Source organism: Garra rufa, chromosome 15, assembly GCF_049309525.1.
Source record: "Garra rufa chromosome 15, GarRuf1.0, whole genome shotgun sequence".
Classification (NCBI taxonomy): Eukaryota; Metazoa; Chordata; class Actinopteri; order Cypriniformes; family Cyprinidae; genus Garra; species Garra rufa.
The window spans coordinates 10476902-10493491 of record NC_133375.1 but is presented as its reverse complement, the minus strand read 5'-3'; the positions used below and the strand labels follow the sequence as shown (position 1 = coordinate 10493491).

The 16590-nt window shown below is 37.0% G+C and overlaps 1 protein-coding gene across 1 annotated transcript; it reads left to right on the top strand.

The window, feature by feature from the left end:
- Positions 1–10979: 10979 nt before the first annotated feature.
- Positions 10980–15115, top strand: rh50 (Rh50-like protein). The gene is made up of 2 exons (XM_073818666.1): positions 10980–12035; positions 14052–15115. Exons 1-2 carry the CDS (start codon positions 11589–11591, stop codon positions 15045–15047), a joined length of 1443 nt encoding a protein of 480 aa, XP_073674767.1. The 5' UTR covers positions 10980–11588; the 3' UTR covers positions 15048–15115.
- Positions 15116–16590: the final 1475 nt, after the last annotated feature.

The window sequence follows — 16590 nt, the reverse complement described above, 5'->3', positions numbered from 1 at the left end:
TATTTACAAAGAAAATTATTTATTCATCCAGCAATTTTTGATTGATTGTAAACATGGAAAAAACATGGTATTTACATCTCTTGCCAAATCACTAAATATAAACCGTGCCATATGAGACGAAAAAAAAACACAAACAAATAAAATCTTTTCGCATTTTCATACAAGAAACGGACAGTGCTGGGTCACGCCATTAAAACATATCATGCGTCTGATATTAGCAGTTACTTTATAAAGCAGATGCATTTTATCATCCTTTTTCACCAAATCCAATTTGTGAACAAAAGCATATTTTAATCGCATAGTATTTTAAAATCATATCAAACATGTTTGTCATGAATGTCTGAAATTTTCCTTTATTTTTACATTTGTAAAGACAACACTAATTTGCTACATTTAAGCAGCATCTGTGAGCGACTGATGCCGACTGTTCAATTCACGAGCACGAGCATATTATTTAGTTCATGTGTGGTAGAAATAGAAGATATTAAAAAACATTTATCTAAAGAACTATTTTATTTTTTTGTAAAATTGCAACGATGAAAAAAAGAATATATTAGATTACTGAATAGACTAGTACACTCTATCGTCTTGTGTAACTGTGAGACTTAAAAAAGGAAAATAACTAACTGTATGTTTTAAAATTTAAACTCAAATTGTGCTGAGGCTGCTACCGTCATTAAAATGTAAATATATATATTGCACTCCCCCAAAACATAAGACTGAAAACAAAAGATAAAAATAAATATTTATAGATTTTTTTGCATTCACATTCAAAGTGTATTACATTCAGAGACCCAGTAATTTTTCACATGATGTTTTACAGGGTTCTCAGAGACAGGATGTAATGTAAATGCCACCATCAGTCTGTCCTAATACTCAAGCGTACCTCATTTTACCTCATACGTTGTCTTGTCAAAGTTCACGCTTGTATAGAAAAGGTAGTATGTATTGGTCGTGGCGTATAAGTTATAGAAGCGATATTTAACTAAATTATTGTTTGCAAAAAGAATTTGAATTCTAGCTAAGTACATTTTCTTTATCAGTACTCTAGTTATGCTCAGAACCAACTGATCTTTGTTTTTGTTTTTTATCCAAAACAGGAATTGCAAAGTGCTACCTACCTATCGTAATTCTTCCAAGTTTATTGCTCATGTTTCTAGCTAAAATGATAATCTTATCAGAAGGAACTTTTGCATTGCTGTACGTTAGAATTTACAACACAAAAGACGAGTTTGGCTTGTTTGGAGTCCTATGCAATTACAGTTTAGTACGTTTATTGAGGGTCGAAAAACTACTTTCTACTGAATTGTTTATAGTGGTACTATTAAGTATTATAGATTGAAATCAGAGCTTCCGTATCTGCCAGGGTGACTTGCAGTTCGATGAGAACTTTCCACATTATTCAAAGTCATGCAAAGAGAAACATGCTGGGACAATGTCGCGATTAAGCCATATTGGCTGCGTGCTGTTGGATACAGAGGTTTCACTCTGCAGCTGCTGATGATGATGATGATGATGATAATGTCCGGTTGAATTCACATTGATGCAAAGGGCTTTTCGATACCATTTTATCAGATTCGTCTTATCCTTCCCCAAGGCTGAAGGCATAAAGAAGTGCCATAAACCTTATCTTCCCTCGAAGGGGGCTGTAAACTTGAAAGTCACCCCAAATTGGCCAAAGCATAACTAGAAATAAGCACTGTGAAAATTCAAAGTTACTTTCTTTCTCATCTTTCTACATTCAGTCACTTATTCTTTCTTTCATGTCCTTGCTATGGAGCGCTGCTGTAGGAAACCCGAAGTAAACATCTTTAGAGTGTGTTCACACTTGTAGTTTGGTTCGTTTGGTTCATTTGGTCCGAACCAAAAAGGAAACTAATATTTGGTCCTGGTCCGCTTAGTGTTCACACTGGCATTTTTGACAGCGAACCTAAAGATACCAAACCTAAAGGCATAGTGATACGTTCACAACCTGATTGGTTGATCTCTTTAGCGGCATCGGCCCGCTTGTTTGGTGCGCACCTGGGTTTGGATGGCAGCGTTCACACTTACTCAAACAAACCGCACCAACAGAGCAATCGCACCAGGGTTCGTTTGTAAGTGGACCGAGTCTTGGTCCACTTGTTTGGTGTGCACCACAGTTTGGACAGCGTTCACACTTACTCAAACAAACCGCACCAACAGAGCAATCGCACCAGGGTTCGTTTGTAAGTGGACCGAGTCTTGGTCCACTTGTTTGGTGTGCACCACGGTTTGGACAGCGTTCACGCTTACTCAAACAAACCGCACCAACAGAGCAATCGCACCAGGGTTCGTTTGTAAGTGGACCGAGTCTTGGTCCACTTGTTTGGTGTGCACCACAGTTTGGACAGCGTTCACGCTTACTCAAACAAACCGCACCAACAGAGCAATCGCACCAGGGTTCGTTTGTAAGTGGACCGAGTCTTGGTCCACTTGTTTGGTGTGCACCACAGTTTGGACAGCGTTCACGCTTACTCAAACAAACCGCACCAACAGAGCAATCGCACCAGGGTTCGTTTGTAAGTGGACCGAGTCTTGGTCCACTTGTTTGGTGTGCACCACAGTTTGGACAGCGTTCACACTTACTCAAACAAACCGCACCAACAGAGCAATCGCACCAGGGTTCGTTTGTAAGTGGACCGAGTCTTGGTCCACTTGTTTGGTGTGCACCACGGTTTGGACAGCGTTCACGCTTACTCAAACAAACCGCACCAACAGAGCAATCGCACCAGGGTTCGTTTGTAAGTGGACCGAGTCTTGGTCCACTTGTTTGGTGTGCACCACGGTTTGGACAGCGTTCACGCTTACTCAAACAAACCGCACCAACAGAGCAATCGCACCAGGGTTTGTTTGTTAGTGGACCGAGTCTTGGTCCACTTGTTTGGTGTGCACCACGGTTTGGACAGCGTTCACGCTTACTCAAACAAACCGCACCAACAGAGCAATCGCACCAGGGTTTGTTTGTTAGTGGACCGAGTCTTGGTCCACTTGTTTGGTGTGCACCACGGTTTGGACAGCGTTCACGCTTACTCAAACAAACCGCACCAACAGAGCAATCGCACCAGGGTTTGTTTGTTAGTGGACCGAGTCTTGGTCCACTTGTTTGGTGTGCACCACGGTTTGGACAGCGTTCACGCTTACTCAAACAAACCGCACCAACAGAGCAATCGCACCAGGGTTTGTTTGTTAGTGGACCGAGTCTTGGTCCACTTGTTTGGTGTGCACCACGGTTTGGACAGCGTTCACGCTTACTCAAACGAACCGCACTAATAGAGAAATCGCACCAGGGTTTGTTTGGAAGGGGACCAAGACACGTGTTTTTAGCTGTCTCAGTCCACTTGTTTGGTGCACACCAGGGTACAGATGGCAGCGTTCACACTTACTCAAACGAATTGCACTAACAGAGCAATCGCACCAGGGTTCATTTGTAAGGGTGCTTTCACATCTGTGGTTCAGTTCATTTGGTCCGGACCACGGGCAACAAATGATGCATTGTAGCATTTTTCTGCCGTTTTGGGTCCGTTCCACACCACACTGATTGCTCTGGTCCGAACCAGTTGAAACTAACCAAAATGTAGTCATGTGGCAACATCCACAACAGTCGTTGGCCAGATTGTGTCATTGAATGTATTTTCTAAACTGTTAAACAATGAGAAGATTGCGGTGTTCTTGCGAGTTTTCGAAAGTTGGGACCTAGTATGATCATCAGACCAAATTTATGAGGCTCCGTCCCTACTCACAACTCCAAGTTTGTCCACGAGCTGCCACGGGGCTATGTTGCTAAAGCGCTAACTGTCAACAAATACTTGTCCTCATCCCATAATGAACAGCGCAGTGGACTACGGCTTCTGGATTAATCCAAAAAGGCAGTACTTTTTGCGGTTGGGTCTGTTCAAGTTCGGTTCATGTTCTCACCATAAACAAACCGCTCCAGTGTTCGTTTAAAAGTGTACCGAGACCACCTCTTCAAGCAGGTCTCGGTACACTTCTTTGGTCCGCTTTTGGTGCACACTCGAGAGCGATTGCTACATTCACACCTGACGAACCGCACCAAGAGGGAAAACTAACTCTAGTGCCATTCAACCGAACTAAATAAGGCAGGTGTAAAAACACAAGTGGACCAAGTCTAGGTCCACTTGTTTGGTGCGCACCACGGCTTGGGCAGTGTTCACACTTACTCAAACGAACCGCACTAACAGAGCAATTGCAGCAGGGTTTGTCTGGAAGTGGACCGAGTCTTGATCCGCTTGCTTGGATGGCAGCGTTCAGACCAAATGAACCGAACCGAGTTAGTTTGGAAGTAGACTGAGACCTGTCTTTTTAGCGGTCTTAGTCCGCTTGTTTGGTGTGCACCAGGGTTCGGATGGCAACGTTCACTCTTACTCAAACGAACCGCACTAACAGAGCAATCACACCATGGTTTTAATCAAACCAAACATGACAAGTGTGAACACACCCTTAGAATGCGTATAGATGAATCATGATGCTTTTCATGCAACGCTGACTTGTAAGTATCCTGCAACAACGTTACTAGTAGACTAAAACAGGGCTTATAAAATAACCAGCGAACTGAATTTGAAATCGCAGGTGTTTCAGAAGGTGCTAATGATATTTGTAAGAGATTGCTGAAGCGGCGTGTGTGAAAATGTTCAAGTGCAATATTGAGAATGCTGACTTGTATGGAATGAGCTATTTAGCCTTGAAGTTAATCAAGGGAAGAGAAGTTGCCACAGTTGATTTATCATGTTGGGATTTAAACTGTATGAAATAAAAGTTCAATATTGGAATCAATGATTCTATAAACAAACTTTAGAGGAAAACTAAAGCCAAAAATTAGGTGGAAATGAACTGTCAGACCCTCAGGCCATCCAAAATGTAGATAAGTTTGTTTGTTCATCAGAAATCATTTTTAGAGATTTAGAATTATGTCACTTGCTCACCAATGGATCCTTTGCAGTGGATGGGTGCCGGGCAGAATGAGAGTCCAAACAGCTGATAAAAACATTACAATAATTCACAAGTAATCCACACCACTCCAGTTTGTCAATTAACAAACAATATTAGGCTGAGATACAACTATTTGAAAATGTGGAATCTGAGGGTGCAAAAAAATCTAAATATTAAGAAAAAAAAACAAATAATCCAAATAAAGTTCTTAGCAATGCATCTTACTAATCAAAAATTAAGTTTTAATATATTTACTGTAGGAAATTTACAAAATATCTTAATGGAACATGATCTTAGTATCCTAATGATTTTTGGCATAAAAGAATAATCAATAATTTTGAGCCATATTTGTTCAGAACTGTTTGGCTGTTTTCATTTGTAAACAATGCTTGATCTGTTCATATTTCACTCCTGATTCAAGCAAGATGACTTTTTTTTTTTTTTTTACTGTAGAAAGCTATTTTATAGACAAAAGTCTCATATTTAGCCAAAACAACAGATTAAATGATGTTTTTTATCAGCTGTTTGGACTTTCATTCTGACGGCACCCATTCACTTCAGAATAAAGTGAGCATTGGTGAGCAAGTGATGTAATGCTAAATTTCTTCAATCTTGGATGGCCTGAGGGCGAATAAATAGCAAAAATTCTGCAGATTTTTCACAATAAGAACTGTTCAAAGAGATCCTGAGGAACCCAAAAATCCAGTCGGTTTATTTTTAGGAGTGAACCAGAAAGAACAGGCTTTTGCAGTTACTTAAGATTGGCGGGGGAATTTAATCATCATCCATTCAGTGCTCCTGATACCTGTTTCTGCATGTTGGTGTTTTAACTGAAAATCTCCAAGCTTCACCTCAATCACTGCTTTAGATTTTAAGCATTGATTCTGATTTTCTAATGACAACGTACATTTTCAGATACTTCTGAGTTCTGAAACTTTCCCAGCAGTGTGTGCAAGAGCGTTTCTACACAGCCGACATTTCTACTTTCTCCATAGGAGGGCAGTTTGACACTTTTTGTATGGTAGTCGGTGTAGATCCAAAGACAGTGATTTGATTAGTGATGTGTTTTATGTTCTCTGCTTCGGTTCTCACGAGGAGTCCAAATGATGCGTGTTTGCGAGCGCGACTGTAACGGGGAAAGAGGTGGCGTGTTTCTGTTTCTTTATGTTTATGACTGTGTGATATATCACTTTGTTGGAAAAAGAGAGGTTAAACCGTGGCAGTTACTTTTGTAAATATATGACACATTATAGTTATCTTAGCCTAGCTGTTTAATTTGTGTGTCCATGCAAGTTTAATATTTTAAAAATAAATAGAAAATTGTGTCTCAGTTGTGTTATATGAAAATATATTTAAACTAGATATCTTAAATTATTGTTTTATCTTGTCAAAAGCTTCTATGTTCTATGAATAATGGTTTCTCTGGGCCATTTTATAGACTTGTCTGCACAAAATGCAATAAAGTTCAAGTCATTTATTACAACCATTTTTGTGTTTTCATTTGTAAGCGAAAGCAGTGGTCATTTCTTCTAATCATGGTAAGAATTTTCCTCACAGCAACAATATTTTTTATTAAAACAGACCAGTCAAAAGTTTTTGAACAGTAAGACTTTTAATGTTTTTTAAGGAAGTCTCTTCTGCTCACCAAGCCACATTTATTTGATCCAAAGTACAGCAATAAATATATGAAATATTTTACTTTAAAATAACTATTTTCTATTTGAGTACATTTTAAAGTGTAATTTATTCCTGTGATTTCTAAGCTGAATTTTAGCATCATTACTCCAGTCACATGATCCTTCAGAAATCATTCTAATATTCTGATTTGCTGCTCAAAAAACATTTATTAATATGTTAAAAACAGCTGAGTAGAATTTTTTCAGGTTTCTTTGATGAATAGAAAGTTCAGAAGAACAGCATTTATCTGAAATAGAAATCTTTTGTAACATTATAAAAGTCTTTATCATCATTTTTGATAAATTTAAAGCATCCTTGCTAAATAAAAGTATTAATTTATGTAATTTCTTTCCCTATATGTATATGATTTCTGGAGGATCGTGTGACTGGAGTAAAGATGCTGAAAATTTAGCTTTGATCACAGGAATAAATTACATTTACAATTACATTATTTTAAATAGTAAAAATATTTTAAAATTTTACTGTTTTGCTGTACATTGGATCAAATAAATGCAGGCTTGGTGAGCAGAAGAGACTTCTTTAAAAAACATAAAAAATATTACTGTTCAAAAATGTTTGACTCGTAGTGTAAATAGACGCATTACGATGTTTGTGTTGAAGGTAAAAATATCTAATCAATGTTGGGTTGAGATAGTGAAAATAGCCTTTGCCAACAGGGTTGGCTTTTTACACTCAGTGTAAACAGATACTGGCTGAATACAGAGAGGTAATATGTTTAAACAAATGTACATGTAATGTGCTTGTTCAGTTGACTTTTTATGCTGTTAAGACAAATACAAAAGTCAAGATATGAGAGAGATTTTAGTATGCTGTACATGCATAGTTTCACCCATTTTTTTTACCTTATACATAGAATGGCTATAATAATACAAACCCGTCTAGATACTGTGTTCAGTTTTATCATAATTAAGTTGTTTGCCATCCTTTAGTTCTTTCATTTAAATGTCAGGGTGTTCCTGCAGTTCAAACAGTAGAGCATGACGTTAGACAAGGTCATGAGTTCAATTCCCAGGGACTGCATAAACAGCTTAAAATAATAATAGGAATGTTTCTGTGAAGCTGTTACTGCCTTAAATGTAGCTTTTAACACTAGTGAGAAACCTGACCTCTCTGTAGAGGAGCTACTCAGTGTTTTTAACAGCTCTTGCAGAAATATTCTACATTCTGTAGCTTCAGTCAGAGTTAAAAAGCTAAAAACTTCATCTCTCCCATGGTTAAATGAAGAAGAAACCTAAAGAAACTCAGTGTCTCCCAGAATCCTTTTAAAACCGTACATTTTATCATTGGTCCTCTGTCTACCCAGCCAGTTGAATGTGCTCCAGAGAACTGTCAGACTTTTCTGATTTACTTTTGTAAGAAAACAGTGGAGATTCAGCAGCATTTTAATATTGATTTCAGAGAACATGATGTTGACTCCTGTTCACCTTCAACATTAACCCACTTTAATGAAATCTCTCTGTCAACCTTGGAACGCGTTGTTGTACTTTCCAAATCATCCATCTGCCCTTCTGACTGCATTCCCAGATGTTTTAGCTATTATTGACTGTTCTCTGTCTTCTGGCATTTTCCCCTCTGGTTTCAAACATGCCACAGTTTATCCACTAGGGCTGCCCCCTAATAGTCCTCTAACCATTATTTGACAAGAAGAGGCTTGGTCAACCAACATTTTATTAATAGCTTAGTCTATGAAAAAAAAAATTCCACGGAAAGTGGGCGAGGTAACGCATTTAATGGCCGGCCTATGTGGTAATATAATACATCGTTCATTGATGATATGGCTTTTTATCTGATATATGATATATGTAGTAGCAACTTTACATGGCTGCTCAATCTAATATTAACCCAGAAAAATGTGTGTTATTCAAGCGTCAGTGCAGAGTGTGGAAGCTGAATAGTAGTGCGCTTACTGCATGACAGATGGAGGCACCAGTGCAATCACTTATTAAAATACTCCATCATTTTTGATCATACAGATAGAAGTAATACATCTTTTGAATCTGTAAAGATTTGTGTGCAACAAAATGTTGTGCTTTTGTCTCGTTATCTGTAAAACTTTGAAACTGTGTATACTTGCCTTACAGACATGAAAAATATATCTATAGAGAGTGAAATGTCTACTTTTAAATAAGCCAATTCAAATAGAAAACAAATATTATGTAATCTGTATGAAACATGCATAGAGGCACATCACTACTGCGGAGATGATGAGTCAGTGTACCCGACTTCATCTCTTAAGCCGAAAACAAAGAAAGCACTAGTTTATCAATAGATTATCTATACTATTATCCACTATTAAAGAAGGCTTCTCTAGACTCATTTGTTTTAAAGGATTAGTTCACTTCCAGAATAAAACTTTCCTAAAAATTCACTCACCCCATATGTCATCCAAGATGTTCATGTCTTTCTTTTTTCAGTCAAAAAGAAATGTAAGTTTTTGAGGAAAACATTTCAGGATTTTTTTCCATATAGTGGACTTCAATGGGAGCCAACGGGTTGAAGGTCCAAACTGCAGTTTCAATACAGCTTTAAAGGGCTCTACACAACCCTAGCTGAAGAATAAGGGTCTTATCTAGCATTGGTCACCCCCCCTTATATATATATACTTTTTAACCACAATTTCTCATCTTGCATGTAGAAATACCAACCCAGTATTTACAAAGCGAACATGCAAAGAAGTCAAACACCCTTTACAAAAAAAGGTAAAACAATGATGTTGGACGATTTTGAAGTTGGAGGAGAAAATGAGAGTTATTTGCCCTACCCCAGACTCTCAAAAGGTACACATTTGTACCTAAAGGGTCAATTTTGGTCCCTTATAGGTACATATTAGCACTTAAATTGTATTTATTAGAACCTAATAGATACCATAGTGTTCATTTCGAAAAGATACTGCCCCAGTGCTTTTGTGACCTTTATTTATGAGAGTTTACCTTTTTGAACCAAAGTACACAGATGATACATAATATATGCATACATAATATGCATTTTTTTTTTTTTTTTTTTTTTAGAAAATGTCTGATTGTTTAACTAGATCCTTTTTTTTTTTTTTTTGCTTTTTGCTTTTTGCTGATGTGGGATCATGTAGAGTGCTTTGAAGCAATTTGAACTTTTGAAGTCCACTAAATGGAGAAAAAACCTGGAAAATTTTTCGTAAAACCTTATTTCTTTTTGATTGAAGAAAGAAAGAATTTTGGATGACATAAAATCAAAGATTTTAGATTTTAAAAGTTGTCTCCTTGCAACTGACTTCTTTTATGAATAATAATCAAATCTGTGAAAATTTTAAATCTTAAATTTTTTTTTTTTAATTTGCAAAAATTCCGCTTCCAACACAGCACCAAAACTGCTCTGGCCAAGGTCACAAATGACCTACTACTTGTAGCCAATACTGGCTTGTACTCCATTTGAATTCTTCTTGACTTCAGCTCAGCCTTTGACACAGTGGACTATAATATCTTAATCAACCATCTGAAGACACTACTTTTCAATAGTGCTTGAAGAAGCCTCCTCATCTTATGCTCCTCTGTTTTGAGGGGTCCATTTTGTTTAATTATGTGTAGTTACGGCATTTATTTTCACCAGGGTAGGAATTAAACAAGGGCTTGTGGTAAAAAATCCATCAAAATGAACAAAAATGCCCCCATAAATTCAGGACAAAGGGCCAAAAATGCCCCTACACAGTTAAACAATGTATTTCTTCTGTCCTGATTAAAATGAAATGTGAAAATGAATGAAAAGTGTCAATTCGTGATCATGATCATAACCATAATCTTGCAGCCCTATGAGCTACTGTTTTTTGTTTTTTTTGTTTTTCATGTATAATTTAGATACAATTTTAAACAGTTTCAAATATTGATTATAGTAATTGGGTAAATCTATGTATTTGACATTAAAGACCACATAGTATGGTGGTTATAATCACCATATATAAGGTGATCATAAAAATTGCTCTCATGAATGTAAAAAATATGCCCCTGGAAATCAATTCAAAACACAAAGCATGAAAGTTAAAAAGTGTTTAGAACAATATGTTCCTCAAGGACAAGCATCTTTTATTACATAAACAGAATATAATCTTCTCTTCAAACTAAAACAGACATGGTGCTGCTTGTTCTGATAGGTCGGCATAAACTTCCAAACAACCATTCATATTGTGCATAAAAAAAAAAACTACAGCAGAATAAAATATCAGCGAGCAACTGCAATAAAGGCGTATTCTGTCTGTCTGTCTGTCTGTCTTTGTCTATATACATCATCTATCTATCTCTTTATATGTCTGCCTGTCTATTGGCCAACAGTTAACATACAATATAAAGCTTCTACAATATTTTCTTTGAAGCTCAACGAGATTTAAAACACACTTATAAACTGATTGAATTTTCCTTTTACTCTCAGGACTTCATCATCATTAACATCTTTCAAATGAAATCTCGCTGCTTTCTAAAAGACACACTTTTGCATATTTAAATGCAAATGAGCAGATCATTTTACAGTGTGTTATCAGCACTATTAGGAAACAATAACGTTGAAAGTGCATTGCTCTGAACTCGGCAGTGAGCTCCTATCATGACTGTAACTGATTGTGCCATTGATCTTTGCAATAAACATGTTAATGAGTTTCTTTATGCCTTTCTCTTTCTATCTATCACTCTTTTGTGATATGATTTAAACTGAGTCTATACCGTACCCTTTGTTTAAGTTGAAAAACTGCTGAGTAATTTAAAATCCTGGGAATGGTTATTACTAAGGACAAAGTGCAGTTGGCTTCCCCTTTGCCTAAAGCAGCATGCTGATGATGTAACTTGTGTTTTAGCCAATGGCCAGCGTTTTGCTTATCAAACTACAGTAGATAGAATAAATAAGGTGTCACGGGAAGAGAAAGCCAAGCAGGGCAGCTGGCTGTGCTCTCAGTTACAGTCAAAATGAAGAATAAATCTACCAATCTGCGTGTGCGGCTCCCTGCTCTAATTTGTGCATTGGAGGTCATGATTGTGGTTCTCTATGCAGTCTTTGTGACGTACGAAGATGATGCTAATGCACTTCTACAGAACAACCAGACGCGACCCATGGAGAACTCTTTGTATCAAAACTATCCGTTTTTTGCTGACATTCAGGTGATGATATTTCTCGGATTCGGCTGCCTTCTGGCTTTTTTCCGGCGGTATGGTTTCGGTGGGATGGTGTTTAATTTCCTAATCGCCACATTTACTATTCAGTGGGCCATTCTGGTCCAGGGCTTCTTTCAGTTTTACTATGATGGGAAGATTCATCTTGGTGTGCTGAATCTGATCAATGCTGAGTTTGCCTGTGCTGTTGTCCTCATCTCTTTCGGAGCAGTGCTGGGAAAGACAAGCCCTGTTCAACTCCTGGTAAGTTTATTATTTCTGCAGCAGGTGGTTTGAAATTCGATACTGAATCTACAAAAGATGGTTTGCCTTCTTTTCCATTCGAATGGCTGCAGCACTGAAAAGGTACAGTGCAAGATGTGTTGAACATTAACAACAATCTGTTATCTATATTACATTATATTCTTTCACAAAAAGGTAACACCTGTCTTATGTGTGAGATTAAGATCTGCCATGCACTAGTGTTTTCTCTTAAGCAATGCAAGACTGTCATGAAATTTTTTGCACAATGTTTCCCTTGGCATATTTACTCAAATATTGCTTGAGACTTGAGACTGACTGAGACAATTATAATCAAACTTTGTTTTGAATACTACTTCTGCACAATGCACACTTAATATTAAGCCTAAAAAGTGTTTTAATGTCACTATTGATGAGGATTGTATAATGATCTATGAATAATAATGGCCTTTAAATGCATGATATTTAAAGTGTACCTTGCAATAGTTCGACTTTAGCACAATCAAATATTTACAGTTGAAGTCAAAAGTTTTCTTAATCTGAAAAAGAATCTGCAAAATGTTAATTGTTTTACCAAAATAAGAGTTCCATGTTTGTCCAGAACAGTTAAACTGCCCGCTGTTCTTCAGAAAAGTCCCTCAGGTTCCACATATTCTTTGTTTTTTCAGCATTTTTGTGTATTTCAACCCTTTCCAACAATGACGGTATGATTTTGAGATCCATCTTTTCACACTGAGGACAACTGAGGCACTCATATGCAACTATTACAGAAGGTTCAAACACTCATTGATGCTCCAGAAGGAAAAAACGATGCATTAAGATCCGGAGGGTGAAAACTTTTAGAATTTGAGTATTAGGGTCAATTTTACTTATTTTATCTTCTGGGGAACATGTAAGTATCTTATGTAGCTTCTGAAGGGCAATACTAAATGGAAAAAATATGATATTTAGGCAAAATAAGAAAAATATAAACAATCTCATTCCATTCAAAAGTTTACACCCCTGGCTCTTAATGCATTGTTTTTTCCATCTGGAGCATCAGCGAGCATTTGAACCTTGTGCAATTCATTTGAACCTTCTGTAATAGTTGCATATGAGTCTCTAAGTTGTCTTCAGTGTGAAAAGATGGATCTAAAAATCATACAGTCATTGTTGAAAAGAGTTCAAATACACAAAAAAAAATTGCTGAAAAACCAAATAATTTGTTTGATCACAACAGTGGGCAGTTTAACTGTTTAGGACAAACAAGGGACTCATTAACAACTAGCATTAATATAAGACACAGCTGTGGATCATTCAGGTAACAACACAGTATTAAAAATCAAGTGTATGTAAACTTTCAACAGTCATTTTTATAAATTCAACTATTCTCTTGTGGTCTAAATGTAAAGTCTTTTATATGAAATATCTTATTCAGGTCAGTACTATATAAAAAACAACATGTATTTTGTATGATCCCTCTTATTTTGGTAAAATAATTAATATTTTGCAGATTCTGCAAGGTGTATGTAAACTCTTGACTTCAATTGTAAGTATATCTTTAGTTGGACTTCAGCACTATGTCCGCACAATTAAAGTGCATAAAGCATAAAATTAGTTGTTCCAATTTAGTAGACTTTAAGTAGACTAGTTTACTATACAAAAAGTACCATTTCACAGTATTTTTACTAGTACATAAATATTTTTTTTTTTTTAATTGTAGTATACATTGCATGAAATGAATGTATTTCTAATACATTTTAGTGTAGTTAAATTTCTCTAGGGCTCTAAACTATATTAAAAAAAACTATTCACTGTCTACTGCCAAAAGCATCTTCCTTTTAAGACAGCACGCCAACCATCATTTGGAGCTCTTTATTAATTGAATTTTAATTGCAAATACATTAAAATTATTATAGTTTAAATTTAAATGCAATTTGCTGAACTTTAGAGTGTAATCAAAGCTATTTCGTTATTAGAAAATCATGGGGCAATGTTGACGTTTCTGTATTTCTCTACATTTCTACATACTGTGTGCAGGTCATGGCCTTGCTGGAGATCCCTGTGTTTGGCGTCACCGAGTGGGTTGTAGTGAAGTACCTGAAGATCAACGATGCCGGTGGCTCCATCCTCATCCACATTTTTGCCTGCTACTTTGGACTGGGTGTCACCTTTGTCCTGTACAGGCCCAGCCTAAACGAGGGACATCCAAAAGAGACAACAAGTTACCAATCAGATATGCTATCTGTAATGGGAACCCTGTTCCTCTGGGTGTTCTGGCCGTCTTTCAACTCAGCACTGACCTTCAAGGGTGACGACCAGCACCGAGCTGTTCTCCACACGTTTATAGGTCTCAGTGCCTCCACAATCACTGCCTTCGCTTTATCCAGCATGCTCAGCAAGAATGGCAAGATTAGCATGGCTGATGTGCAGAACGTAACGCTGGCTGGTGGTGTAACTGTTGGTGCTTCAGTGGACATGATGATTTCGCCGGCTGCTGCTTATGTGCTGGGCATCCTGGGATGCATTGCGTGCATGCTGGGGTATAAATACTTAAGCCCGTTCTTGGCGCGCCGGCTGCGGTTGCAGGATCAGTGCGGCATACACAACCTGCATGGCCTGACGGGACTCATTTCCAGCCTAGCAGGAATCTGCGCTATCCTCCTGGCGACTGAGGAAACATATGGTCCCAGTCTCTACCAGACCTTCTCTCATCGGGCCCCTCCAGAGGGAGACCCTCTGCTAGCGGAGCTGCAGGAATTCATCCCAGATCTGGAAGCGGGTTTGGGTCGGACTGCACAGGAACAGGCCCTCTTTCAGGTGGCTGCTGTGTTTGGGACTATTGCGGTGGCAGCAGTAGGAGGTTTGCTGACTGGTGTGGTACTCAAGCTACCGTATCTGGCTTCCCCCAGCGATGAGAAATGCTTTGATGATGAGCTCTTCTTTAATGTTCCTCCAGATTACAACTGCGTGAACGGTCCGCAGGACGTATGGTCCTATGTTCTCAGAGACACAAACAAAATTGATGCTGAGTGAAGCAAGAAAAAGACTGAGCATGGGGAAGAGAAATAAATGGCAGTATTGGACTGTTGTGAACTTTAGAATTGAGTACTGTGTAACTTGCTAACTGTAATATTATTTACCCCAAAGAAATATTTTAATTTTGATGGGATGAGGTTTGTATGGAAGCCTGTTTCCGCCACTGTTCAGGACAAACAAGGAACTCATGCACAATTATCACAAGTCAGTTATAAAGTCAGAATTGCGTAATATAAATTCGCAACTGCAAGTTATAAAGTTAGAATTGCGAGATAAAAACTCATGATTCTGAATTTTTTCTCAAATTGCATTATATAATTCATTTTTTTGCAACTTTTTCGCAAATCTGAAAAATATTTTTTTTCTCACAATTGCAAGTTTATATCTCACAATTTTTTTTTTTCAGAATTGCGTGATATAAACTCACAATTGTGATTTATTTTTGCTAATTTTCTTATAAATGCAAGGTTGTATCTCGCAATTCTGTTTTCGCACAATTGCAAGTTTATATCTCGTTTTTTTCTTGCAATTCTGCTTTTTAATTGCAAGATAAAAACTCACAATTCTGACGTTTTCTCAGAATTGTGTAATTTAAACTAATTGCGATTTTTTTTTTTTTTTTCGCAAATGCAAGTTTGTATCTTTCAATACTTTTTTCCCACAATTGCAAGTTTATATCTTGCAATTCTGACATTTTTTCTCAGAATTGCGTGATATGAACTCTCTCTTGCCATTTTGTTGTTGGGAATGTGAGTTTGTATGTTACAATTACAAAAACTGCAAATTCGCAATTCTGCCATTTTTTTCTTGCAATTCGGATTTTTTTTCTCTGAATTGTGAGATATAAACAGTTATTTTACACAGTTATTTTATTTTATAACACGGAGTTATAAGGTCAGAATTGCAAGACAAAAAAAACATTTTTTTTTCTTGCAAATGCAAGTTTATATCTCGCAATTCTTCTTTCTTACAATTTCAAGTTCATATCTTGCAAGTCTGACATTTTTTTTCTCAGAATTGTGAGATATAAACTCTAAATTGCAATTTTTTTTCTTGGGAATGAAAGTTTGTACACTCTTAAAAATAAAGGTTCCAAAAGGGTGTTTTTGCAGTTATGCCATAGAAGAACCATTTTTGGTTCCCCAAAGAACCTTTTAGTGAACAGTTCTTAAAAGAACCATTTTGAAGAACATTTTAAAAATCTTTTTCCAACTATATAGAACCTTTTCTGCATTGGAAAGGTTCCATGGATGTTCAAGGTTCTTCATGGAAGCATCAGTGCCAATAAAGAACCTTTATTTTTAATGGTGTATCTCACAATTCTTTTTTTCTCACAATTGCAAGTTTATATCTTGCGATTCTGATGTTTTTTTCTTATGATTCTGACTTTTTTCACTTGTGAGATATAATTGTGATATAATTGTGATATAAACAATTATAAAGTCCAATTTTGAGGGGGGAAAAGAAAGGCTGATGTTCTCTAACTTGCAATTCTGACTTTATATATCTTACCATTCTGAGAAAAAACTCAAGATGTAAA

What these genes read in the sequence shown, in the direction of transcription:
- rh50 (XM_073818666.1), top strand. Translation starts at nt 11,589, where the DNA reads ATGAAGAATAAATCTACCAATCTGCGTGTGCGGCTCCCTGCTCTAATT. An exon ending in CAAGCCCTGTTCAACTCCTG is followed by an intron (nt 12,036 to 14,051) that starts GTAAGTTTATTA and finishes TACTGTGTGCAG; the next exon opens with GTCATGGCCTTGCTGGAGAT.